At 53.6% G+C, this 26641-nt stretch overlaps 1 protein-coding gene and 2 long non-coding RNA genes across 3 annotated transcripts; all 3 read left to right on the top strand.

The window, feature by feature from the left end:
- The first annotated feature begins 1845 nt into the window (after nucleotides 1-1845).
- LOC121657800 lies at nucleotides 1846-2080 on the top strand. Its single transcript, XR_006013720.1, has 2 exons — nucleotides 1846-1931; nucleotides 2017-2080. It is a non-coding gene; the product is annotated as an uncharacterized LOC121657800 (long non-coding RNA).
- Nucleotides 2081-2105: 25 nt separating this feature from the next.
- On the top strand, nucleotides 2106-2992 carry LOC121657799. The gene is made up of 3 exons (XR_006013719.1): nucleotides 2106-2147; nucleotides 2602-2658; nucleotides 2823-2992. It is a non-coding gene; the product is annotated as an uncharacterized LOC121657799 (long non-coding RNA).
- A 4468-nt stretch (nucleotides 2993-7460) lies between these two features.
- On the top strand, nucleotides 7461-25060 carry LOC121657813 (LON peptidase N-terminal domain and RING finger protein 1-like). The gene is made up of 13 exons (XM_042013934.1): nucleotides 7461-7492; nucleotides 11040-11905; nucleotides 15634-15752; nucleotides 16173-16295; nucleotides 16510-16638; nucleotides 17293-17428; nucleotides 18201-18294; nucleotides 19434-19548; nucleotides 20183-20304; nucleotides 20695-20853; nucleotides 21318-21480; nucleotides 21561-21707; nucleotides 22825-25060. The coding sequence occupies exons 1-13, from the start codon at nucleotides 7461-7463 to the stop codon at nucleotides 23020-23022; spliced, it is 2403 nt and encodes an 800-aa protein (XP_041869868.1). The 3' UTR covers nucleotides 23023-25060.
- The last annotated feature ends 1581 nt before the right edge of the window (nucleotides 25061-26641 follow it).

Raw genomic sequence — 26641 nt, 5'->3', positions numbered from 1 at the left:
GTGCCTGGTGGGGTGAGGCCATCCAGGCTTCATCTGGAAGGGTATGAACACATCGGTTTGCTCTGTTAGCCAGAGGTCTGATCCAGCTGCACCTCATGCTCGGCTTGGCTATGGACAATTGCAACTGGTCCGTGGGGACCATCAGCTGGTCTCTGGGTTTTGCTGGTTTGTCTGCCTGGGATTTAGGAAACCAGCTCATCTGGGGCAGGCAAACCTGCCTGCCCAAAACACGAGGTGGCCGAGGCTCCAGAGGACCAGGCAAAACTGGATTTTCTGGTCTGGGATTGGAAAAAGCTGAGTGTTGGCAGCCATCAGGAGCCAGCACCCAGGGCAGGGGCTGCACATGGTGCTGGGTGGCACCGCCCAGACAGGAGCTTTTCAGAGCCCACCTCAACTCTTGAAAATCAGCTGGGTTGGTCCCCAGGAAGAGGGGTAGTGGTGCAGGGGGGAATTAAAGGGTTTTAAGCCCCCACAGAGGCATTTTTTGGCATGTATTGGGGCAGCACTACCCCTTCCCAGCCCTGGCTGCTGGACTTTGGTCTGGTTGTCCATCTCCTAGTGCAAAGCTTGATGTCCACATCTGTGTACCTTGTGCCTTCCCCATCCGCTCCCCTCTGGCAGTGAGGACTCAAGGCAGGGGCATCCTCCTGGATTCAGGGCTGGGCACACCATGGGAGCTGTGGGGCAGCTTTGGTGAGCAGGACCTGGGGTCAGAGCATCACCTCCTATCCCTTCCCAGGGGCTGCCTTTTTTTTGTTAATGTTTGATTATTTTTAATGATTTTAGATTAAAATGTGATTATTTTCAATTAGTAGTTACACTTCTTAATTACGGAGATGAATTAGATTGCTGTTCATTATTAATTAGATTTTAACTTTGCACTGATTACATCTTTTATCAGTCACTTCCCACACTTCTTTCCTTCCCATCCAAACTCCCTCTCCCCTGATGCCACCCCAAACCCCACTGCTTCCTGCTCCCCTGCAGCATCCTGGGGGTTTAAAACCCTGCTAGAAAATACAAATCAATGTTATTGGCTCAGAGGCTGTGACTGGCTCCTTCAAAAGGGCCAATAATACCGACCAGATGATGTAATTTTGTGGCTAAAAACCATTAAAAGGAAGCATTAATATTCTGCATCCCTCCATCACTGGCTGGAAGAGAAACTATTTCCTAATTACCTGCTGCAGCAGGGAAGGATCCTGCTCTTCCCAGCGAGCAGAAGGGACCTGATCCCTCACCCCTGCTGCCCTGTTTGTGTATCAGAGGGAGGGTTTGACCTGCCCAGGCTATTTCATAGGCTTTGTTTGGGCCTCCTATTTTTAAACCAAGCTGTTTTCTTTCCCTTCTTTTCATCTGTCACCTTTCAGGCACCTAATCAATGTGTGGGAGTTTTCTTACCCTTGCTCATGGCTTTTCCTTTGCTTGCTGCTGTCTCCATCTCCCTCGCTGCCATCACCCTTTCCCTCAGGGAAGGTTTCCTTTCTGCTGGGGATTCCTAGGAGCCCCCACACCTGCTCTTTATTGTTTCTTCCTCATTTAATTTGAAATATTTCTGTAATTTGCACCTGATCATGGTGGGAGGTTTAGACATCTCTCTGAAATTTCTCTGCTTCCATTACTCTCCACTTGCTGCTTCCTGGGCAGAGGGCAGTGGGGGCTGCCTGGGTGGGCACAAGGCCTGGTCCTTTTGGTTTTTGTGCAGTCCACAGATTGTTTGATCTCCCTCCCTGCTGTTTTGGGGGGTTGGAAGTGCACAGAGCCTCTGTGAAAACTGAATGTTCAATGTTGCAGGAAGATGTTTTCACTCCTGAAAAACTCACCTTCCTCCACTATCCTGTTGCTCCTTCAGGTCCTCTCTGTGCTGTAGGTGTGACCATCTTGTGCCCCAGAGCTCTTTGGCTTTGGAGAAATGTCGACAATCCTGAAATGTGAGTGTTTGGTATGGGCCCAGGGGCACCTGCTGGGTTTGTGTGTGCTGGATGCTGCACGCTGGCAATGAACCTTCCTCTGTAGGGTTTGGACGGGAAGATAAGGAGAGAGACGAGAAGGACAAGAAAGAGGAGAAGGAAGAAAAGGAGAAGGAAAAGACTGAGGGAGAAAAAGAGAAGGAGAAGCAGAAGAGGAGGAAGAAGGAAGAAGAAAAGGTAGGGGAATTATGGAGTTTTCTGCAGGGCCATTTGCATCCTGGCTGTAAAGGGAAGCCACGTCTGACCCATGGCAACCCCATGCCCCTGGTAGAAGGAGCTATGCCATCCACAGCCTAGAAATCACACTGTGTCCATGGCCTTTCCACTTAGAGACAGCTGTCTCTTTGCTCCCAACACTCCTAGTTAGCTCTTCCTCCTTTTTCGCTCCAAATGGGATGCTGGTGTGGACAGTGATGCTGCCTGCACTGCACACACGGTGAAACCCTTGCTCTTGGCTCCTGGAGGGCTCTGTGGGGCCATGGGCACACGAGGTTCCACAGCAGCACCAGTGGTGCCAAGCATGGCTCTAGAAACCCACAGGACAAGGAGTCACTCTGACTTGAAGCTCTAGCCCAAACAGCAAAGAGTGCCAGGGTTCCCAGTGATGCTTATCCCTCTCTCTTCACCCCAGCAGGGAGATGGGGAAGAGGAAAGGAGCAGCAGCGGCTCTGACAGTGACTTGGAGGAGGTAACCTCACCCCCAGCTCTGTGCTGGGGCCTGGCTTCCCCTTGCACCCCAGCCCTGTGGGGTTTGCACCTATAAAACCCAGTGTGGATGCTATCAAATACCTGGGATGGGACACTCAGCACTCCCCTCACATGCTGTCCCCTTTCTTTTTGTTCCTGCCCCAGGACCAAGGCATTGCCAAGGATGATGAGAAGGAAGACAAGGATTAGTCTTTCCGTGCTGGAGAGGCAGCACATGCCCTGGGCACACCGAGGAGGTGGAGATGTAAACAGCAGCTTGTGCTGGAGGGCAACTGGGCCACTCTTAGCCAAATAAAGATGTTGTGGTCTCCAAAGAGAAATGTTATTTGTTCATCCAGTCACACTGCCTACCCACTGCCATCCATCCTTCTGCAGAAGGAAACAGTCAAGGAAAGGCAAGAGTTGGGGAGCTGGGGCCTGGGTGAGCAGGTTTTGTCCAAGACCTTGATAGACTCTGGAGACAAATCCAGGGGTTCTGTCTGCCTGGCTCTGCATAGTCCCCCCAGATTTGGCAGCACCAACATCCTCCCTTGTGCCCTCCACGCCGCCTGTTGTGGGACGGAGCAGCCCGAGTCTGCTGGGAACAGATGCCTGGTGCTGCGCTGAGCTGTTAAAATTGATTTCAAATTCACCAGAAACAGACGGAAAGCAGTTATAGCGGGGAAAAACCCCGACAAACCTCTCTCTTTTTGCAGCACTGACCCCAGCGCGGGGACCGCGCCTGTGCATCCCCAGCCCCGCCGCAGCCGCCGAGGGCTGGCATCGGGCGCGGCGCCAGGAAAAAAACTAAGGGGGAAAAATTAGGAAAAATGAGCTGGCACCGCCATCTACCGGGGATGGGACGTCTGGCAGCGGGGCCACGGGTTTCATAACCGCTCGGCTGTTTTGTAAGGTTCCCGCAGCGCTCCGGGGGCAGCGAGCGCACCGGGGGCAGGGAGAGCACCGGGGGCAGGGAGAGAACCGGGAGAAGGGAGCGCACCGGGGGCAAGGGAGCGTTGTGGGGGCCGAGGCTGCTGGCAGGGTCCAGCCAGCAGCAAAAGGGGCCTCAGAGGGAGACAAAGGACCAGAACCCTGACCCACTGCTGCTGCCGGCAGTATTAGGCCAAGCCCAGAAGTCTCACCATCAATAAAAACTTCAATGCAAACTTGAGCCCAAGCTCTCCCTGCTGCGTTGCTGCCTTGCTTTGTTTTCCTTAAGAAGTCTATTTTTATGAGTATTTTCTTGAGTAATGCAGATTTCAGGCAAACTCGAGATTAAAAGTCAACACCACGGAGGATTTTACTTGAAACCACAGAATGTGGCTTTGGATGTTCTTTCCGTGGAACAAATGCAGCCAGCTCTTGTATAAACACAACAAACAGCAGGAAAGATGCTGAGGAATGTTGTCTTAATTATCCAGCACAAAGATTAAAGGGAAAACATGAAGATGGGAAAAACAAACAACCCCCAAAGCTAAACTGGGTTTCAATGAGCCGGTTTGGCTTCAGCAGGGAAGGATTGATTTTAACTGCCTTATTGCTTCATGAACCCTTGGGTGCATTAATGTAAAATAATCCTGTGTGGGGTTATTTCACATATTTTACTTTTTCCCCTGTGCAAGTACACAGGACTCTTGCACAAGACACAAGCTTCTTCCAAATAGTAGACAGAGTTGCAGAATTTTATAGTCCCCTCAGGCCATGCTACTACAGGATGGGAACATCTTGGAATAAATTCTGTGTTTGGACATGAAAAGGGGAGGCCTTGCCTTTGCTTTTTAAGATAAGGTTGGAAACTTTTCAAGCATGCTGTGCCAGACTCTTGAGGTCAAGCCTGCCTGTAGATGCTCAGTTGGAGCCAAGAGGTGTTGCATCTCACTGGAGTGAGATTCTGCTTTCCAGCTGACAGGTACTTCATCTAATAGCCCTTAAATTGTCCTCTGTGCCTTGTGCCCCACCTCCCAAAGTGGGTGGAGCTTGCAAATGTCTGTCTGCAGCTGGACCCCACAGCCATGTCCTCACACTACCCCAAATCTCAGCATCGTCATGTGCTCAGGGCGTTGGGCACTCCCTGCAGTGCTGGGTGATGGCAAGCGACGAGCCAGGCAAAGTCTTCCCGTTTGCTGCTTGTGTTTTACAGTCCCTGCTTCAGGCCACTGCACTAAGCTCTGTGCAAATATACCATGTGCAGCCAGATCCCTGTGGCACAAGAGCAAAGAGCCAAACACACCCAGGGACTGACTGGCTGTGTGAACATCCAGGCGTCTCCTCCAGCAGCCGAGGTTCTCTGTCCTGCCTTTGGCACCTTGCCCTGCACATAGCTCTCTCTGTGCCCTTGTTCTGCCTTCACTGGAACTGGCCAAGCTTCCCCAAAAAGTTGTGGAGGTGAAAACCATTTCAAGTTCTCTAGTGCTCCTAATTCCTCATTGCATCTCAGCCCTGGCTTGAAGCCCGGCGACGTGAATGGGCGTAGAGCACGAACATTCGTGCCAGCCATGGGGATTAGGGCTCTAAAAACACTTAGTGGAGGAGGCAAAAAGGCAGGTGGAGCATCTGGCTTTTGGGGATGCTGAGGACCTTCAGGCACAGCAGCTCAGTAGCTCTCCTGAGGAGCACGTCCCCCAGCATGACCTCGATGTGCTGAGATGGGTGTTTGCCCACAGACGTGACAGGCGGCAGCTTCCCAGGCGCTGCCGGGCCTGAGCTCTGACTTCACCGGGGTGTTTTAACCACCTCCTTTGCTTGAAGCATCTGCACGGTTCAACCAGGGGCTCCTTAGAGCTGCTGTGTCTTCAGCTGGCTCGGAGAGGAGCATGGACAGAGCTGTGCCAAATGCCCATCACACCAGGCTCTGGAAGGGTGGAGTAGGAAAAGAAGACCAGCAAGAGGAACTGGCAGCCATGGAGTTACTTTAGCAAGTCGTGTTTACACAAATTTATGTAATAATTTTGGCTGGTCCTTGGGGAGCAGGAGGGGTTGTGCTGCCCCTGCTCACAGCATTTGGGGGTACCTGCAGGGATCCTGCATGGCATGTGGCTGGCTGGGGCCTCACAGCAGCAGAGATGCCAGGAGAGTTTAGATGTGGAGAAAGAACTGTTTCCTATACCATTTCATGCAGAGATGGCCCCAAATGAAGGCATTTTTCTATAAATGCCAACCATTTCAGAACAGAAAGGTTGGACCTTTATTTTGTGATGAGGCTTTTCATCTTGCATCTAGGGGCTTTTTTATATAAAGTGTCCTATTAGGGAAACCAGGCTTTCTAAGGTAGACATCAAAAAGAAATCTTTCCTCTGTTCCCAAGTGACCTTCTTCATGGAAAATTTCAAGCTGCTTTTTCATTCCACTAAAAAGTGGAAACAGTTAGAAATCCTGACTTTCCCAGAAAAGCTGATTCCTGCAGCCCTGCTTACGATCTGCTAATCTCTGCAGAGTGCTGGGCAGAGGTTTCCTGTGAAACCACTCTTCTATTTTTGAGCTGAATAAGAAGAAAAGCAAAACCCAAATGGAACTGGAGTCATGCAAGTGAAGGGTGTTTTGGAAGGTGAAATCCCTGCTCCTGCTCCCTGCACAGCACTCACACTTGCTCCTCTGTCTGTGCTGCATCCTTCTACAACTTGTGCCTTCATTCTGAATATCTGTAAATTAAGACTCTTTGCTATGTTAATTAGCAGCTAAAAGTTATAGCAGAGCTTTATTCACTGAATTGCTTGGGATTCCTTTTCATAAAAATGGTGCTAAGGATACCCATCTTTCCCAGCACCTTTCTCTCCCTTGCAAACCTCTCTAGGATTCTGCATTTGCTCTTTCAGAGGAGCAGAGCAGGCTCCTTACTCCCCAAACCTCGCTGCAATACCTTCCTAAACCCCACAGTGAAATGGTGCCAGGCTTCTTGTGAAGGAAAACCTGCAGTTTGCTCTGGCAGATCCACCAGGACAGGTTTCTGGGTGACAAATGTTCTGAGTACTTACAACCTGACCTCTTTAAAAGCCGTGACATCTGTGCGTTATGAAAGGAGGGGCTGGCGGCGGGGCGATGACTGGCTTACCCAAACATGATTCACCTGCTGTTCAAAGTGCAGCAGAGGTGGAGGCAAGCCAGCCTGTGGAACAAAAAGGCACAGACAGAAATATTTGTCTGCTCCTCGAGCAGAAAGCTCTGCCCAGGCCACCACTGCTGTGAGCAGGCCAGGAGCCCACAGGCAGCTATTTATAACTGTGGTAGAGACACAGGGCTGCTCATCCTGCCTGAAATCCAGCCCAGGGCATGTTTAGGGCTTCATTCTGTCTGGCTGAGGGGAAGGGGAACTGCAGGAGCCCTCTGCATTTCTCCCTGAGACTTCAAGGTGCTTCATTCTCCACACGGTCAGACATGGCTCTTAGATGGAATTTGAGCCCCTGGCTTTGCAAGAGCTCTTCTGTCCTCAGCAAGGACACTGAGTTATCACCAGTGGGGGTGGAGATGCTGGAGCTGAAGGAATAAAGACCAGGGCAGAGGATGAGGGAGTCAGACCCTGGATCTGGCCTGACAGCACCGAGGCATCCCTGCAGAGAGGCTCTGCCATCTGCAGAGCCCACCTGCTGCCGCTTGCAGCCTCCTCTGGCAAAGCGAAAAGGCAGCGCTGGGTGCCCGCCAGCCCTGCTGGCATCTCTGTCAGGTGGGTGGGAGCTACACAGGAAGAGTGGAAAAAGGAAGAAATGAGGGAGGCAGCACGTACTCGCTTCTTGCTGGGGCAAGGAGCCAAGGCCACAGGAGCTGGTGAGTGAACGGTGCAGGGCAGCTGGAGAGTCCCCAGCCGCAGTGATGGGCCACCACGGCGCCATTCCCGGCCACAGGTGAGGCACATGGACACACAGCGGTTTGTGAAGTTGGCAACTTCTGTCTGACCCTGTAGAAAAGACTGATTACAAATCTGCTCTCCCCCTCCAGAAGATTAAGTGGGTGATGTGACCTCCATGTCTGGCCCACTGGGATGCAGCTCCCTCTGGACACCAATCTCCTTGGAAGTGGTGGACCTTGCTGCAATGTAAAGCTGTCATCAGAGAGCTGGCTTGTTATGACTTTTCCTCCTTTAATCACTTTGTTATGTTATCCATGGGTTTAGGTGGTGCTGAACAAGCCGTGCTGACTTTGGGCTCCTCCTTGGGATCTCCTGTAGATGGAGGATCTTCAGCTTCAATTGAAGTACCAATGAAACAATTGCAAAGCATCAAGGCAAGCTTATAGCACCCTGCACCACAGCCCATGGTCTTGCCACCCATCCTAGGGCTTCCCCTGGGATAATGGGGACAGTCCTGATCTTTGTGTTCTTTTCTCAGTGGGATGTGGTTTGTACATGACTGCCCATGCTGTGAAAAAAGACATCCCCATCCATTTCATGTGGGCCTTGCTTCCAGGACTGAGCGATAATGTTCTGCCAACCTCTTTGCCAAGATGTTTGGCTCAAGAGACTAAAATGAGCCAAATACGGATCTGGGCTCTCTCAGTGTGACTCTCCAGTTTCCAGAAGTTCAGGCATAAGCCTAGTTACATGAACAACGAGATAATGACTTTGCAGCTCTCTGTCCCACCAATCCATGTGAAAGTCAACTCATTTCTCTAGGAATGAGGCTGCCTCAGGCAAAGCCTGTATGAGTCAGAAGGAAAAAATATTAAATTTTTCTTAATTCCCCGATCCTGTTTACATCTGATCCTCCGTACTGAGAGTCAGGACCTCTCTGAGCTCTCAAGCAGCAGAGTTTCAGGACTTGGGAACAATACCATGTAATTTATATGATTGCTTCCTGCCCAATGCCTGGTCAGCACAGTGCAGAACTTGAATCCCAAACCTCATGGAGCAGTGTGGTAATCTGCCTGCCTCTGCCAAGAGAAAACCAGGCCTGGAGCAGCTCCCCTAACTGCACACAGAGACCTGAGAGCAAAGGTGCTGGTTACAAAAGATGAGCTGAGGACAAAGAGTCTCCCACACCACCTGCTTCCACTTCCTTTTGCTCCACTTCCCAGGACTGGCTTTGAATCACGTGTGGCAGTTGGGGAAACATGGTGGTTGAATAACATCCTGGATCTAGAAATACTATGATGTAAAGAAAGCAAAAATTCCAGGAAGCTGATGTGTTTGTTGACCGGCTTGGGCAGGGGGGGAAGGAGGGATGATGCAAATAACTCGCTTGCATGTTATATGCACGTACTGAGGTGTAAAAATAATTCCTCAGGCCAACTCTCAAGGCTTGCAGACAGCCAGGATCCAGGTGCAGCACTGCTGGGGCACAAGTGTGTCTGCACAGGTGCTGAGGCTGGAGTTGGCTTTGGTTCTTCGCCTGATCACCCAGCAGGCTGCCTGGCCCCTGGACATGGCACTGTGAGCCCCGAGTGGCCCTTGCTGATAGCAACACTCCCCCTCCTCGGCTGGGATGCTGACACTTTGCCTGCCTCCTTCTGTGGATTTAGAAATGGGAGAACTTGTTTCACCTCTGTGCAACAGGACTTTCAGGTCTGATGGTGCTGGAGGAAGCTGGTGGGTAGAGCAGGGATAGCAGTGTGGAAAAGGGGTCATGACATTCAGGGTGCGTATTCCTGTTTACAAGTGCTTGGTGCCTTTGAAGACACCCTAAGGAGCATGCAGGCCTCCTCTCTGAACAAAAAAAGGCAACACTGGGAAGGTGCTGTCACCTCAGAGCTACTCCTTAAACCCTAACGTGTCAAAAACAAGTGTCAATGTTTGCAAGAAATATTTATGCACTAAAAATGAGCAAACACAGCTGGGGAGAAATCCCTGATCCCCATGCTGGGCTGTCAACAGTCTGGACCACATTAATGAGGCTGTGCTGGAGTCGAAGCACAAGCGGACATGTGGCTGGGAGCCAGAGGAGGAGCTGCAGCAACACCTGGAGCTCCTCACCCAGCACTGACCCTGGGCTATTTCCCACCTCTAAACTGAAAAAAAAAAAAAAGCGCTATTGTGCTTTGCAAGTAGTTCCTACACACAGTGCGATCTGTCCTGTGTTATGAAACACGTGAAGTTCTCATCTGGCCAGCAGAATGGTTAGCATTAAGCATTTAAAGCTTTTTTTTTTTCTTTTACAGTTATGTACTGAGTCAGCACAAACACGGCAGTGACAAGAGAAAGCATTTGGAGTTCTGAACCAGCTCAGCTCTGGATGGATTGAAGAAAACAAAATGTTCTTGCACACTGGTGCGAATGAAGCCTGGTTTGCGATGGCCTCACGTTTCATGGTTGATTGATTTTAAACTGTATTATGCAAAGGCAGCAGCACGTCTGCTCTGCTTGTGAGGCGCTGTAGAGCCCACACATGGTTGTGGAGTGAATCAGGAGGTGAGGGAAAGAATGAGGCAGGTCCCAGGCAAACAGCCCGGTGTCTCCCAGAGGAACTGGCTGGGGTGGTGAAACATGCTGCACTCCCCACCTGACAGCAGCTGTCCCTGGCAAAGGGTTGCTGCTCCCAGGCTGAGCCACACAAACAGGTTATTGTGCACTTTGCTGCATTGTTGGCTGTGGTGGCTAAAATCACCCTCATTTCATGGCACAGGAGCCAGGAACGTGCCCTTCTTGAGGGGTAATCTGGACGCAAAACTGGTGAGGCCTCCTTGATGGCAATCTTTTTTTTTCAGTGAATAGCCAGGTTTTGCTGGAAAAATGAGCCATGATGAGAACTAAACCATGAAAGGAGAGCATCTGGTTTGATTGAGCGTAATCCACCTGAGAAATGCCCATGGGAGAACTGCTGAGGGAAGTGATGTGCAAGGTCCTTGGGAGTCGGGGAGAGAGAACCAAAGACTGACCCTGCAGATGGGGACGTGGAACATGTCCACTGCTGGGCAGAGTCCCAGACAGACTCCAGTGCTCCCAGGGTGACCGCTGTCCCTAATGCCATGCTCAGCTTTCCAGGGCAGTGTTACCAAATGTCATCCGAGCTTTCTCCAGTCTGGAGGGATCACTTAAAAAGATAACGGAGAAAGCAATGAAGCCTATCAAGCCCACATAAAATGCTTAGTTGTTGAGCTTTTAAAACTACTCATGAGCTGTTTCATGTAATTGCGATACATTAGGAAACAAAACCTGCTCTACAGCCCAAACCTCTGCCAGCCACTCCCTCAGCGGGGCACAGGTTTCACCTGCACTGACATCCTGCTGCTGATCTCCCTCCCTGCGCAGCTCTTCCACTGTGTGCGTGGGTTTGGATTGTTTTTGGGGACACACAAATGAGCCCTTGGGGAATGTGCATCATCCTTATATAAAGTCTGATCTACTAAGCTCCAGAGTTGCCAGCTTTCAGCTGTTTTTCTCGGCACCTGCTACGCAAGAGCTGCTGACCTTTTTGTTGTATGACTCTGTGGTGAGGGAATGCATCTCCCTTGCAACAGGTTCAGCGTGCCCCAGACCGCCTGGGACCCCGTGCCCAGCTGGCGCAGAGCTCTCCTCCGCCCGGCGCACGGCTTCAGCCCGCGCGTCCGACTCGTACCCCGCACCCTGGCTGCTCGGAGCCCGCCAGCATCCCTGCCTCCCGGCTCCGAAGCACCCCCCCCTCCCCCGTGGCCCGGCTCGGGGCGGTCGGCACCCACCTGCACACCAACCCCCAGCCGGGGCCGCCCCCCGCCCTCCGCGGCGCCCCCGGTACCGCGGGCTCCGTTACGAAACGCGGCCGGGGCGGGGCGGCGCGGGCGGCGGCGGCCAATGGCGGCCCGGGGAGCCCCGCCACCGGCGCCGGCCCGGGGTCCCTCCGGCGGGACGGGGCGGGCCAGGAGCCGCAGCTTCCGCCGGGCCGGCCGGGGCGGGAGCGCTGCGGAGCGCAGTCTGAGCGGCGGCCGGGGCGTGCGGGCACCGCCGGCTTTAGGGACAGCTCCCCCGACCGCTGCCATGAGCGGCCCCTCCAGCCCGAGCTCCCCGCCGCCCGGGGAGAGCCCTTCCAGGCGGCCCCTCGGGCTGGACCTGCTGCGCTGCCCCTGCTGCCGCCTGCTCCTCTGGGAGCCGGTGACCGCGTCCTGCGGCCACTCCTTCTGCAAGCCGTGCCTCGGCGCGGCCGGGCTGTCCCGCTGCCCGCTGTGCCAGGAGCGGCTGGAGCTGCTGGGCGTGGGGGCGGCCAGGTGCAGCGTGGTGCTGTGCGGGATCCTGGAGCGATGCGTGCAGCGGCAGCGGCGGCTGGCCGGGCTGGCGGAGCGCGTCCGCGACCGCCTCGCCCGCGGGGACGCGCGGGAGGCGCTGAGGATGGCGCAGAGAGGGGTCGAGCTGGGTAAGGACCACCGGGCTCAGGGGCTGGGAGTGCGGATGGTGGGGTGCGGGGTGCGAGGGGCCAGCCCAGCAGCAGAGACGGGGAGGCACGGGCTGGGCTGTTGCAGCAGGTGGATACCAATGTGGGTACCAATGTAGGTCACCGTGTCCCAGCAGCTCAGTGCACTCCAAGCCTGCACGGTCCAGAGCTGGAAGACGTGGGAAGCTGGAAGTGTTGTAAGGGAGGGCTGGTGTGGATGGGGATGGGAAGGGGGAACGCAGCTGCTGGGCATTTCTTCCATATCCGTGGATGTCCCGGGGTGCTGGGAGCGGTGGGCTGTCAGGCAAACCGCGCTGCTCATCCCCGGCCAGGCCCGCTGCCTGTGTCCCATCGGCCACGTGCCTCTGGAGAGGGAAGTGCAGCAGATACTCACATCTTGCAGCCCGGCAATATTTCAGGGTCAGAGGAAGAGCTCTGCCCAGGGGGGTGGCCATTATGTTAAGTGGTTGGGACTTGTCCAGTCCGGGATGGACACGTCCTCTCCCCCCAAAGCCTGGCGAGGACACAACCTTGGCGGAGCTGCTGTGCCAGCCCCATCGTGCCGGTCAGCCCCCAGCCCGGCCCCTTCTGCAGCCGGCTCTGGCGAGACATTTGGCTGCAGGGCCAGGATCGGGCCCGAGGGGTGGGGTTTGATCTGCTTCAATGTGTGGCTGTAAGTGGATTTCTTGGAAAGTTAATACTTAAATAAAAGGGGTTATACAATATGTCTGGAGCAGGGGGTTGGGGCGACGGAGGCAGAATTTCCTTTCTCCACGTCGTTTCTATGACAGCACTGAGCTCCCCTCCCGCAGCGCAGGCTCTTATTCATCGCCTGCTGCGAGACAAGTGCCAGAGGTTCAGGGTAAGCCTGGAAACGAAGGGCTGAGCGGACCGGTCGATCCTGGTGTTGGCAGCAGAAAACAGGTTCTTTTATGCAACCTCCAGAGGCATCCATCTCTCGCTGCACACCCTCCTTCAGAGCAAAGGCACATGTACACTTCTCTAGTACTTATTTTCCAGGCTTTTGCCTGATCGGGGTGTACAATCACACATTTCTTTAAAAATCCCTTGTGAGTATAAAGAGGAAGCATTGCAAACTCTGTCCTCACTCTTCCCTGCACGTCTGTTCCCCGAAAGACAGGAAAGTCTGGCTGAGGGCGACAAGGAAATTGCAGTCACAGCCTCAGCTCCAGTGAACCCGTGCTTGCTGCCAGGGGCTGCCAGGCTCAGCCACGTGGGTGGTGCTTTCAGGATGCGTTTTCCAGCTCCTGCAGCCTGCAGCCAGCTTTCGGCTGCACAACTTTTTACGGGCTGCCTTTCACTTTGAAACAGAACCACTGATAAATGTTAGACCCTCGGGAATATTTTATTTGTGGTGTGATAGGGCCGGTTTGCAGTGCCCTGCTCAGCCCAGCCTGTAGCCCAGCTCGCTTTGCTTGGGTGGAAGTAAACTGTCAACTTTTTATCTTCATGTTTTCTGAGTGAACAACAGAGAAATGCAGTGTAACATGTAGCACAGGAGGCCCTCTGACATGCCTGGAGCATGGAGGCTGGCGAGTCTGTGAGGCTGCCAGCTGGCTGATGGCCCTGGTGTGTAATGATATCATAGATCAAAAATAGCTGTAGCAGCAGAGAAATGCAGGATTCCTTGCCCTGTTTTACACATCTGGAATGGGGTTTTTTTTGCCAAATCAGTCGTTCTATTGCTGGGCTGTGCAAATGTTTGAATGGGTTTGCCCACATGGAAAATAAACATCTGGACTTTGTACCTATTTGTTCATCCTTACCCGTCCTCAGGGGCTGGGATATTTCACCTCTGGATGGGTGCTTGTGGGATGGGGTACTGAGCAGCAAGTTCCTATGTTTCCTGACTCGAGCCCTAGGGTCTTGGCTAATATTATAAAGGAAAACAAGCTGCCAGGGACCAGGTGTTGCTCTGCTGCACAGCTCAGCATGGCCAGTGGAGAAGTGGTTCAGGAGTGGCTGTGCCTGGCTCTGCTGCTCTCTGGGTTAGGGTGACACCAGGTAGGGAGCAAAGTCTCCCTATGCTCCATGCTGGGCACGGGGACAAGGAAGCAATAGCCATGGCAGAGTTTCCTCCTCTGTGATAAGCAGTGGTGTGTGCCTGGGCAGGGTGACAGCAGGGGCAGGCAGGGAAAGGGGCAGATGCTTCCTGCACCCGGCTGTCATGGAGCTGCCAGTCCCGACCTGCAGCTTGCTGGCAGAGCTGCGTCAGCACCGTGTTTGAACTGGGCCAGGAGGAAATGCTGCTGGGCTTGGAAGTGCAGGAGACATCACTAACAGTGATGTTTCCTGATGATTGTTGATCAGCTGCCAGCCAGGCCCATGGACTCAGCTTGCCCCTGAGAGAGCTCCTGGCCCTTCAGCAAGGCGATGTTGCCCACACCACATTTGCCACAAGCAAATGCAGCAGCAGTGCCTGCAAATGGTGCCTTATTTATGATACAGGGCTGGCCTCAGTGCCAGCATCCTGCAGGGCCACCAGAAGTTACCTGTGCTGGACCTACCATCATCCCCCCGGGAACTGGGAGCCAGTGGGGGGACCAGCCTGACACTGGAGGCCTCCCCAAATGGACCAGAGAGCAACAAGTCTCCAACCCCAACCCTCAGCAGCTTTGAGCCGATGCTCAGAGCTGGAGGGATGCAGGACTGGAGGCACAGACCTGTTACCTGAGCTGGAAAAGCAGCACTGCACTGGATGTAGGTCACCTCCATGAGCTGTGATGTAACGGGGTGGGTCTGGGCATCTCTGCTTTTCAAACCCACAAACATTGCCACACCTGGTTACTCCATGAGTGTGGGCTCTTGGGGTGCTGCTTCCTCGCTTTCCCTGAAATCCCCCAACCCAATTCTGCCACTGGCAGTGCTGATAGGAAGGAAGGTCTTTATGTGGTTTTCTGAGGCAGGAAAGAAGAAGATATCGCTGCCAGTTATTTAGAAAAGGGCAGGAGCATGTAATGCTTGGTGTCATGACTAGCAGTGGCTGTGGGACCTGTGCTCCCAGCCCCCTGACATCCCATCAGTGACATCTCACTGACAAGGAACTGGATGCTCAGTTCTCTGCCTCTGTTTTGGGAAATCTCAGCCTTTCTCATACTTGGAAACCCCAAGTCAAGGGGTCAACCCCAAGCCGAAGGTCCTGTGGTGCAGACAGATTCTTACACTCCCCTGGCTTCTCATCTGCCCCAGGAGAGCAGTGACAGCCAGGTAGGTCTTGGAATTAAGGTATCCAGCACTGCAGTCTTGTTTGGTAACATGTTATTGTGACTCTGCTAGGTGAGTCACATCGCAGAGCCTCCTGTGGCCACAGCCCTGTAGGGACTACGTGTATGGTAGAGCTTTCATGCTGCATCCCAAAAAGATGGATGAAAGCCCAGATCCCAGCATGGCTGAGCCCTGAGGCAATGGTGGGGCCTCTTGGCTGAGAGTGTTTGGGGAAGATGGAGGAAAAAACAAAGGGAAGAGCCTCAAAGAGTTTCAAACTGGGTATTTAGGGGAAATAATTTCCTTGCAGAAACTTACAGGACCTGTGACTCCTGAGGAAGAGCACTGCAGGACCAGGCTGTGCTCAGCGTGAGGCAATGGCACAGGGACTGACTGTCCCACTGTGGTGGCTTCTCCCCAGCCTCACCCAGCCCCACTGCCTCACCATGGGCTCATCACACGAGTGACCACATTTCTCTTTCCAGCCCTGGACTGCAGCTCCCTGCGGCTGTGCCGGGCAGAGGCGTTCGTGGCACTGGGGCAGTATCCTCAGGCACTGGAGGACCTGGATGCTGTGTGCAGGGCTGAGCCTGGAGACCACCAGGTGAGTGAAGGCCACATCCACTGGAGCCAAGTATTATTGTACAGGAGCAGTTCCCCCCTCCTGAATTCTCCAAGCCAGTGGATTTATCCTGCTCAGAAATGCACTTGACAGACCCATTTTAGGTTGCTAACCCAGCTGGCAGGTGCTGTGTTGCTCTCACAGGAGAGGTCTGGCACCGTGTCCTTCCTTCCCTCCTTCTCCAGCTCTCGCTAGGCTTGGCTTTTACAACTGCTGCACTTTGGAGAGTCCTGGGTTTTTTTAGCCAAGTCTGAGCAGGGGATCAGTGACATATCCGGGTGCTTTGGTTTGGGATGGGAGCAGGCAGGAGGGACATTCCCCCAGGGCTTGTATAGGAGCTGAAGGGGCACACGCTCAGCTGGTCACCGTCTTATAGTCACCACAGGTTTTTCTGCTCTGCAGGCCTTCTTCAGGAAAGGGAAGGTGCTTCTGGAGATGGGACAGAGAGCTGAAGCCCTGCTGGCCTGGGAGCACTGCTTGACACTCAGTCCCCATTTCCAGCCGGCTCGGAGAGAGATGGAGAAGGTGTGTGGGCTCTGCCATGGTGGGTTCCTGGGCTCTCACATCACACAGGGAGATGTCCTTGTCCTCTGAAGGACTCAACAGAGTGCTCAGTCAGCACAGACACCTCCTGCAGTGAGCAGAAGGGTGCTTTGGGGAAAAAGAGGGAGCCTGGCAGCCCTCCCACCTCCCTGCTTTTTCCTCCTAGCATCCCCCAACCCTTGCTTTGTCCATGCAGATCCTCGGGGAAGCCAATGCTCCTCAGCCACACACGGCTGCTGCACACCTGGGTGATGCTCACCTGAGCTCAGCTGGTTCCCAGGTCGGTGGAGGGAGCACAGCACTCCCATCTTCCACACAAACTCAGGTAAGAGCCTGCAATATCTGAGTCTGCAAGGAGACTTAATGCCCCTCTGGGACATCCCACTTGTCCAGTGACAGGAAAGGAGGTGTGATATGGGGAGATTGTGCAGGACATGTAGCCATGTTTACCTGGTGGTGTGCTGGGATGAGAATCTGCAGGTTGTGGAGGGTGGGAGAGCAGGTACTATCGGGGCTGATGCCATGGGGACTCGGGAAATAGAGGAGACTTCCTCTCTCTGTTCATCTCACTACATTCAGGAAGAAAAAAAAGAAAAAAAATGAGTTTCAATTTTTTTCATCTAAAAAACACACTTGAGAATAGTTCAGACCATTAGCAGCTGTTAAGGGCAGCTTGTATTTTTCTCTTTGCTGTCTGTAAACAAACTTAGGAGGTTTGGAGAGAAGAGGGAATTCAGAAAATAGGCTCAGATACATCCAAATAGTAGTTGGTAGGTCTGACCAGAGTGAACCCATGTTTTAACCATGTGATGGGCAGCAATGTTCAGGCCATGCTCCTGCTGTCCTGCAGATGCAAGATGTTAATGTACAGCAGCACACCGGAAAACCTCCTGGTGCTATCAGGCTTGGTGGGACAGATGGGGCTGTGCATTCAGAGGGAGAGGAGGGTTTGGGCTCAATTTCATCTTGCTGTGCCTAGGATCAGGAGAGAGAGCTGGCAGATGGCCGAGGGGGTGCTGGGTCTGAGCACTGCCAGGGTACAGCCACCCCTTCCCAGCCGGGGCGACAGCAAGAACCGGAGACTTCGGCAGAGAGTCAGGGCCAGTGGTTGTTGGGTGAGTGTCATCAAAGGTACCACAGTGTTGTCTCATGTAAAATACATCTTTTAAATCCATTTTGGCACTGAAAACTTGGTGTTTGCACTGTATCCAGCTCAACAAACAAATGTCCCATGGGCACATGATGGGGCAGCTCTGGCCAGGACATTCTCTCCTTGTCATGCACGTGAGGAGGATCCACCTGATCTTCCTGTGTTGAGCTGGTGAGCTTTTGGCTCCAGCTTGGTGACAAGTTCTTGCTAAAGCCAGTCATCACTTGTTCCCTCTGTGGAGTCAGGACAGCCTTTCTTTGTTTCCCATGGGTTTAGATGGGTTTTGGTTTAGAATAAATTTCCATGTGGGGGACAGGACATGCCATGAGCTGGGGAAGCAGCACCTCCATCAGCATTAACTTGCCATCAGTGTCCAGCCAGGTGGCTGCCACATACCTGGGTTTGCATAAAGCAGTGATGGCTCATGGCAGGTCTCCAGAGACTTCCATCCTGGAGCTTCTTGGGCCATCTCACTGCCCAATGCCTCAGTTTCCCTGCCTGAAAAAGGAGATACCACCTTTCTCCACCACATACCATGAGATCCACTGACACTCCAGCTATGGATGAACATGGGTGGGTTAACAGGGGTTTATGTTGCATTTCCTAGTGGTTTTGTTTTTCTTTGACACTTTCAAAGCATTTTGTAGGGCAGTTAGGCCTCAGAACAAGGTCAGAAAGCAAAGATTAATTTTCTATATTGAAATGGGGAGTTGTCTTCTCTTCTCTTTTGCCACTAGATAACAAGGAGGAAACAGCAGCAGCGAAGTGTACCCAGCCATGCCTTGGGGAGTCACTGAGCATCTCTGACTTGGAGTGCTCCCTCTGCATACGGTGAGTTCTCCAGCAGGAGAGCCTTAAGGATGAGGAATTAGCACCTGCTGGGTTTTCTTTACTGGTGTGCATCTTTCTTCACATCTTTGTACAAGCTCAGTCCTGAGTACTGCTGATATGTAGGTTTCAGTAGAGATGAGAGGCGAATGCAGGGGCATGGGACACCCTGCCAGGTGGCAGAAGCTCAGATCACCCTGTCTCAGGGCGCAGCATCACTGCAGCTGTATCCCTTGGGACATAGATGTGGAGGTGGGGATGTTCAGTGGGGTCAAAGACCAAAAGCAGTGGTTGCCCTTTGTACCTGCAGGCTGGGACAGGAAGGTGTTGCCCAGGGAAATTCCATCCATGATGGGGATATTGCAGACCTAGAGAGGAACATTTCTTAGCTCTTTGCCTGGTGCAGGTGGAAAAGGGAACAGGGTAGAGCCTGTGTTTGTCTGCTGGCTCAGGGCTGGGGAGGAGCTGGTGTTGTAGTGCCACAGGGCATGCTGAAAGCAGGCTGTTATTCCTGGTGTGTCCCAGGACGTGGGGGAGTTGTGCAAGCGGCTGCTGGCAGAGAGCTGGGTGGGTGTTGCACTGCCAGACGCGCAAGTCGGTCAAGGTCTCCTGCACGGCAGCTTTTTCCAGGTCTGTGCATGGCATGGGGGAGAGAAATTTAGGCTGCATCTGATCTGAATTATGTGAATTTGGGTGTCTTCTGAAAGCAGAAAACAGTGTTCAGGAGGAGTCAGGGCTTTCCCAAGACCTTAATTTAATTTCTGATCCTGGAGCTACTTGTGGGCAACTCGAGTGCTTGTTGCTGGCTCTGTTCCTGGAGCAGGGGAGGAGGCACTTTCCTGTCACTGCCTGTTGTATTACACACTGCTGTGGGTATCAGGGGAACCACAGCCCTGGCAGGACTAAGGGGTGCCATGTGTGTACTGATGGGGTCCACTGGGATTCCATCGAGACCCAGCAGACATGGGGAGCAGAGCTCAGGCCAGGAACAATTCTCATCTTACATCATTGTGCAAGCCCAGCAGTCTGAGCCCAGCCTTTCTAATTAAAAGACTAATTAAAGTCTGTGTCTGCTGGACTTATCTGTGCTCCTTTCCCTTTGTTGTTCTCTGCAATCCATTGACTGTGATCATCCTTTGCAGGATGTTCTTTGAGCCAGTGACGACGCCCTGTGGTCACACCTTCTGCAAGGAGTGCCTCGAACGCTGCCTGGACCACCGGCCCAACTGCCCCCTCTGCAAACAGAGCCTGAGAGAGGTGAGGGCATGAGTCCCAAGGGATGGAGCCCGAGGGAGAGCTGGGAACCAGCTCCAGCTGCTGGCTGTGTGCCCGGGGCTGAGGTGGGAAGGTGCAGTGCTCTTAAATTAGCAGCTCCCTGGCATGGTGGTGTCAGCTCCACTCACATGGGAATGACCAGACAGTTGATAATTAAGACCAAGAGATTCATTTCCACAAGATGCCACAGTGATTTAGTGAGATTGTAAACAGGAGAAAAGAGAGAGAGAGAGAGAAGCAAATCCTAATTACTTTAAAAAATGTAAATGGATGGGAAACCTGCTAGCCTGGAGATTTGCTTTAATCTTTAATGAAAAGAGATTCGGATGAGACCATCAGGGAAATTAGGTTGTCATACAAGGACTGCATCACTGTCAGAGACAGGACGCTGCGTTGGATGGGCCCTGGCTCTGAGCTGTGTCTGGAGGTCTCGGTGGAGCTGACATCCCATCCTGCTCGATGGCTCAACATCCCCCAATGGGTTTTATCCCTGACTCTCTCTGGTCTAAAATTACCTTCAGTTCCAATAAAAGTGAGCGTGATTCAGAGTCCGGCAGGGCCCCAGGGCTTCCTCCCTGTTCTTCTCCAACCTATTTTTGGGTCTAATTCCTTTTAGTACCTGAAGGCTGGGAGGTACAGCCCCACGGTGCTGCTGCAGGACATCATGCTGGCCACCTTCCCCACACAGCTGGCTGAGCGCCGGGAGCTGCACCAGGCAGAGATGGCAGAGCTCTCCAAGTAAGCAGGGACTGCTCCTGTGTGTGTGTGTGTGCACATGGGGACTTGGAATGCATTCTGAGGGGGCTGTCCACACCCCATACCATTGCTCTGGCTTGGTTCTGCTCAAGTGATGTCTGTCCCACCTCCAAGATGACATTGCAGCAGTGCTGGTGGGCGTGGACATGGCCAGTGGGGCACCTGGGGGTGAGGGACCATCTTTGCAAGGAGCTGTTTTGTGGGCAGAATGTGTCTTTGGTCTCTTGGTGAGCCAAGTGGAAGCTTTAGTGTTGCTCTGCTCACTTCTTGTGGGAAAGGACACACCTGGTTTGGGGGAGCAGCTGATGCAGAGCTGTTGGGATGAGATTTGCTTGGGGAGGCATCACAGTGGTTTCTCCTTCTGTCCCTCAGCCTGACCAAGAACATCCCCATCTTCGTGTGCACGATGTCCTTCCCTGGCATCCCCTGCCCTCTGCACGTCTTCGAGCCTCGGTACCGCCTGATGATCCGGCGGTGCCAGGAGAGTGGCTCCAGGAGGTTCGGCATGTGCATATATGAGAATGGGAAAAGGTGAGCTCCTGGGCAAGCCTCCCCTTGCCCCAGCTGATTTGGCCCTCTCTGCCTCAGCCCCAAATGTCTAAAATACTGAGTAGAAAGATTCCCTATCGGTGGCATCTCGCAGATAAAATCAGCAGGGAGGTGGTGCGTTCCCCACACTGAAGAGTGAAATGGGATCAAGTAATGAGGCCAGCACTGGAGCTGCACATAGCCAGTGGCGGCTGTTAAACACAACATTCTTGGAACAGCTTCTGACTCAGGATGTCTCTGAGCTCCGTGGTTCTCTGGCTGTGACCTCCAGCTCCTCTTAGTGAGCACTGGGAGGAGGCTTGATTGAATATCTGAATTTGCCCCTGCCCAGACAGCTTGTTCCTGGGCCTTTTCCTGCTTTGGAGATGGTACTTTCAGGAGAAGCAGCCCTCTCACCACCCATTACCCCAGCTCAGCCCCTGTTTTCTGTCCCTATGTCCCTGCAGCTTTGCTGACTACGGCTGCATGCTGGAGATCCGTCAGGTGGAGCTGCTGGCGGACGGGAGGTCCTTGGTGGACACCATCGGCCGGCAGCGGTTCCGGGTGCTGAGCCGCGGGCACAGGGATGGCTACCACACTGCTGACATCGAGTACCTGGAGGACAGGAAGGTGAGGGCTGGGCTAAATCCTGGGCTGCAGTGGGACAGAGCCTCCCCATGGACACCTGTGTCCCTCTTGTGTCCGTTCAGGTGTCTGGGGAGGAGCTGCAGGAGCTGCAGTGCCTGCACGAGAGCACCTATCGCCTGGCCCAGCGGTTCTGTGAGCACGGAGACCTCCCCTCCAGGCACATCCTGATGCAGCATGGACCACTGCCCGAGAAGGAAGAGGACATCCAGGTAATGCCCTGAGGGAAGGGATGCACTAAGCAGAGTACCAAGAGAGCCTCTGAAGTGGTGCTGTTCTGCACTAACCACCCTGCTTCCCTACTCGGCTTCCCCCCAGCATTAACAAAACAAACCCAGTTTTTCACCCCTGTTGCAGCATCTCTCATTCATAGAGTTGGTAGGGCTTGTCTTGTAAAACTGCTTGATGTTTCTTTATGGTTTTAAACTGTTCTTGGAAATGGAGCACTGAGTTCTAAAATCTTTCCCAGAGTCTTTTCCTAAATGAGAACTGAGAAACTGAACTGTGTGGGTTTGAAAACACTTTGGGAAAAAGCAACGAAACAAATTGGCAAAGAAGCGAACCCTGCAGCTTGTTGAGTCTGCAGTCTCCTTTCTCACTGTGATCCTTTGAGACAGCCACAGCTGGCCAGAGGTGAGGAGCTAAGAGGACAGGATCCAATTTGCTTGTTATACTGCTCTGACAAATTCAGATTCTGTAGGAAAAAAAATCCCAAAATTTAATTTTCGCTCCTTTAGGAAAGTGTTTCCTCTCTGGATCATTACAAATATACTCTTGCTGGCTTGTCCCAGGCTAAGGCTGTCCTGGCCAGCAGTCATGTTAATGACGTGCTCTGGAATTACAAAACTACTCACCCTTCCTTCAGCTGAATTGAGCTTTTCTCTCATAGTTTGTCTCAGGTTATAAAAAAGCCACTTTACAAAAGCAGTGCCCAACAGCTGTGCCTGCATGGCCTGTACCTCACCTCTTCAAATGATGGCCGGTGTCCCAAAAACATTGACCATGCAGGATTTGGGCCATGTTTACAAAAAGCACCAGCTTAAACAAGGAAATGCACAAGATATTTCATTGTCTCTTTAGTATAGACTTTTTACCAGCTACATCTGCATCTGGAGGCTCCCTGGGGAATGCTTGTCTGGAAATTAAATTAGTTTGTCCAGCAGTTTCGAGCTGGGACAGACAAAAGGCTGTTCAGAGGAGTACCTTGCCCAAAGCTGGCGTTGCTGTCCTGACAAGAGCAACTGTTTCCCATCAGATGCTGCCTGAAGGCCACCCTTGCATTCACCTCGCAGCTCCTGATGTGGGGATCTCTCCCTCTCTCCTCTCCAGGCTTCAGTAGACGGCCCGACGTGGTGCTGGTGGCTCCTCTCCATCCTGCCCCTTGACCCGTCCTACCAGCTGAACCTCCTGTCCTGCACATCGCTGCGCGCCCGCCTGTCGCAGCTGCAGCACATCCTCACGGCCCTGCTGCAGCAGCCCCCGCCCCGCCACCTCCTGCCCGAGCGCAGCCCCCGGGGCCGCGTCTGACCCTGCCCTCCCTCGGGACACACCCTTGGGTTTCTCTGTGTTGCTCCACGGTTTGAGTGTGGTTTGAGCCCCCCCCTCCCCGCCAAAATAGTGACCTCAGCCGTGAGCTGGGCACCCTCTGCCCGGCTGCAGCAACAGCGACACTGTGCCAGCCGGGCCACCTCTGTGAGCTGCTTGGTGCCACTGCTGCCGTGCTGTGCCACCAGAGGGGATACTGGGGTGCAGAGCTGGGTTGTGTCTCCAAAGCCCAAATCACTTGCTGAGTGGCTTCTGCACGGAGGAGGATTCTCCTTAGGACAGAGGACTGAGTGCAGGGATTGCCTCACTTTTGGTTCTTTCACTTTGAAGGACAGCTTAGGGGTTTTATAGATGGTCCTGCCCCCTGCAGCAGATTTAGAGGCTGGGGAGAGGTGGCACTGGGGAAGCAGAGAAGTGCCAGTGGCTTCCCCCATCCTGGGGAGCTGGCTGTGCCACTGCTTACAGCTTTGACTTAGTTTGTATTTGAACAGGAAGAAAGGTTAAATTAAACAGTCTGAAACTCATGGTCCTGCTCCTAACCACCTCCACGGCCACATGGTGAGGAGATGGTTCTCTTTGAATGCTCTCAGGTCAAGACATCCCCTTCCCACTGCTCTGCTCGGTGCTGTGCTGTGTTTGCTTGCCAGGGCACTGCCAGGCACTCTCCTGACTGCCGGCTCCAATGCTGTGAAGTACCGTGGGAGGGGGCAATATGTCAGCTTTGGTGCTTTTCCCCCTACCCAAAGGCTGCTGTTCCCAACCCTGGCTGGGTTCAGGTTACAGGGTCGGACCTGGGGGCTGGGAGGAGCTGATAGCACAAGGGAGTTAACTCAGAAAGTTTTGTTGTGAGACTTTCTGCTCCTTGACTAATGCAATTTTTCCCTGCTCTGTGTTTCTTGTGAACTTTCTGCCTCCTCAGGAGAAAATCAGGATCTGAGCCAAGGCTGGACCCTTGCACTTGGGACCGAGAATAGTTCAGTGTCCCCCAAAAGAGCACAGTGAAGTCAAAGGGATACACATCTCTGGACGGGCAGGGAGGGGGTAGGATCAGTGACTGAGGCCATGAGCCACATGTCAGGGAGTGAGTGCTTGGCTGCTGCTTGTCTCTAGACACAGGGCAAAGACTCTCTTTGGACAGACCAGGCCTCCATGGAAGTCCTGAAGATTTGGGATTTTTGTTTTCATCCATAATTTCAGTGGCTTTGGATTCAATTCTAGGAGTGACAGCCACTCAGTCGTTGGATTAATGTTGCTTCTGGAATTTTATCCCTGCATTTCTCAAAGTTCCCACACCCCCTCAGAGAGCTGTGGGGGAGCAGATCAGTGCAGTGATCCTTACTGCCTGTGTTGCTGGGCTGAGTCTGGGGTGGGGGACTGGGCGTAGCTCCAGAGAGGTCCCTGCTCAGGGTCACCACCTTTCCCTGTCCTTCTGCCTCCCGGAATGAGAAGTCCCTGTCCCTCCTCTTCATCAAAGTGCCTCCCTGGAGCGACAGTCAGGAACTGAGGGCTTGCTCCCCAGGAATCTCTGTGAGCACAGGGCAGCTGAGGACAGCTCGGAGCTGGATTTGCTCCTCTACCTTTGAGCTGTGCTGCTGGCCCAGGAGCACCACGATTCCCAAGGAGCCATATCCCTGGGATGTCAGATTGGCATGGGCTGGGGTAGGTGATGAAGGGATGCTCTGTGGTCCCAGGGCAGGTGGCAGGATGACACTGAAGTTTGGGAAGTGCCTTTCTTTCCCCAGGATCAATGTGGGCTCACCCAGTGACATCACCACCCCAAGCCACTCACCTGCCCCGAGTTGCCATTTCCCCAGGGCTGAGAGGTCTCTGTGGATCTCTCCAGCAAGGGGCTGGCATGGGGGCACGCAGGGAGAAGTGTGGCTCTGCACTGTGTCACACTGGGGAGGAGCCAGGGACCAGAGCTGCGTCTGCCTGGCTGCTTTGGGAAGGGATCTGTGCAACTTGCTCCAGTTTGCTTGGAGCACCTTCGTGGTTTTTATTACTATCTTTGCTCTTGGAATTAAAGACCTTTGTTGTTGTTGTTGTTGTTTTGTTGCTGGTGTTTAACTTTCAGCTGCTTGTTAATAAAAGTGCTTGGGCATCCCCAGGGAGATCTGGGGACACGTGGAGAGGTGACACCCTTCAGACAGCAAGGTAGGGACAGTGACCACGGTCCAGCAAGGGCAGGTGGCAACAAGGGGAAAAAATAAAGTGGTTTTGCTAGCAGAAAACGTGTGAAATAAGGCAGGAAGAATAAGCTCCTGCCTGTCTTTTCAGCTAAAGGCTTTGGGGAAGGATCAAGCAGAGATGCTGAGCAGTGTGGGATGACCCTGGAGGCAATGTCCCCAAATGCTGTGGTGAGCATCTGTCTCTGTCCTGCCTTTGCAACCATGGGCAGAGGGCTGTGAGCTGGGAGTAGGTTAGATTTTGGCAGCTGGTATCAGGGATGAGAGATGATCCAGGGAGATGTGCACAGGCTCTAAAATGAAAGGGTGGTCCTGCATGGAAGGTGATGTCCTGCTGGGACAGCTCTCACCTGTCTCTTGCTCCCAAGTCTCCTCTTTCCTGGGCTTCCCAGAGGTGCCATCCAGAACCAAGGGCAAGAAGGGAAGTGCCCAGCTGTGCTGTGCATCTTTCCTGGGAACATGGAATAGCTGTCACAGAAAAGCAGAGGGCTCAAGAGGTCTGAGATGGTGGATAACCCTAAACAGAGCCCATGTCTCAGAGCAGTGCCCCTGCTATCCCATTAATAACTGCTTCCGTGAGGAATATACCTTGAATTCCTCCCCAGCAATGCTCTACAGAAGCAGCTGTGCCCTGATGAAGCCCAGCTGTGAGCTGTGGCCGGTGCCGGCCTTTCTGGTGGCTCTGGCAGCCCAGGCCTTGTGCCCGACCTGTGGCAGGTGTGTGCCCGGGAGTCTGGAGCTGACAGCAGATCCCTTTGCCGTGTTGCCCTGCTCCCACTAGATGTCAGGAAGAGGCTGAGTGCGGGCGAGGAGGAAGGCACAGCACAGGGGATGTGCAGCATCGGTTGTTGCCAGAGCCTTGGCTTTTCTCACCATCAGCCCCAAAATCAGCCCTACTCCCAGCCCTGGCCCCAAACGGGCTGCCCCGAGCACTCCCTCAGCACAGAAGGAGAGCTGGGGACCTGGGCAGGTCACTGTGAGTCCACCTCCAGCTCCCCCAGCACGCAAGGTCTGTGCTGCAGACTCCTCTCCCCACTCCAGCCAGTTTGCTCTCCTGGGACTGGAGCAGGGCACTGGGGCAGCTGGGGGTGTCCTGCTCCCCATCCTCTTCCAGATGTCCTGCTGGGCACGGCCTCAGCTTGGAGGTGGGAGGTGAAGCAACCCGATGTCCCAGCACACAGCTGGGGCAGAACAGCATCCCACAGCCCCTCCTGAAGGCAGCCCAGGCATCTCTCAGCCCTGCTGGCATGACCAGTTGTTTCACCGAGCAGCTGGGATCTGGTTGGGACTGGCTGGCAAAGACCTGGCAACTTCCATGCTGCCCCCCCCTCCCAGCCTTGCCACAAACGTCTGCGTGGGAGAGGGGGCTGTGTGTGACAGCCTCAGCCCCACACCAGCAGCCAGAGCCAGGGCTG

Source organism: Corvus kubaryi, unplaced genomic scaffold (assembly GCF_017639235.1).
Source record: "Corvus kubaryi isolate FWS band 111438036 unplaced genomic scaffold, C.kubaryi_AGA036_p1.0 split1-37374, whole genome shotgun sequence".
Lineage (NCBI taxonomy): Eukaryota > Metazoa > Chordata > Aves > Passeriformes > Corvidae > Corvus > Corvus kubaryi.
This window is presented reverse-complemented; position numbering and strand designations above follow the sequence as displayed.

Coding starts and splice junctions, on each gene's coding strand:
- LOC121657813 (XM_042013934.1), top strand. CDS start 7,461: ATGGGCCACCACGGCGCCATTCCCGGCCACAG. Junction 7,493..11,039: donor GGCGCCATTCCCGGCCACAG/GTGAGGCACATG, acceptor CCCTTGCAACAG/GTTCAGCGTGCCCCAGACCG. Junction 11,906..15,633: donor GCAGAGAGGGGTCGAGCTGG/GTAAGGACCACC, acceptor TTCTCTTTCCAG/CCCTGGACTGCAGCTCCCTG.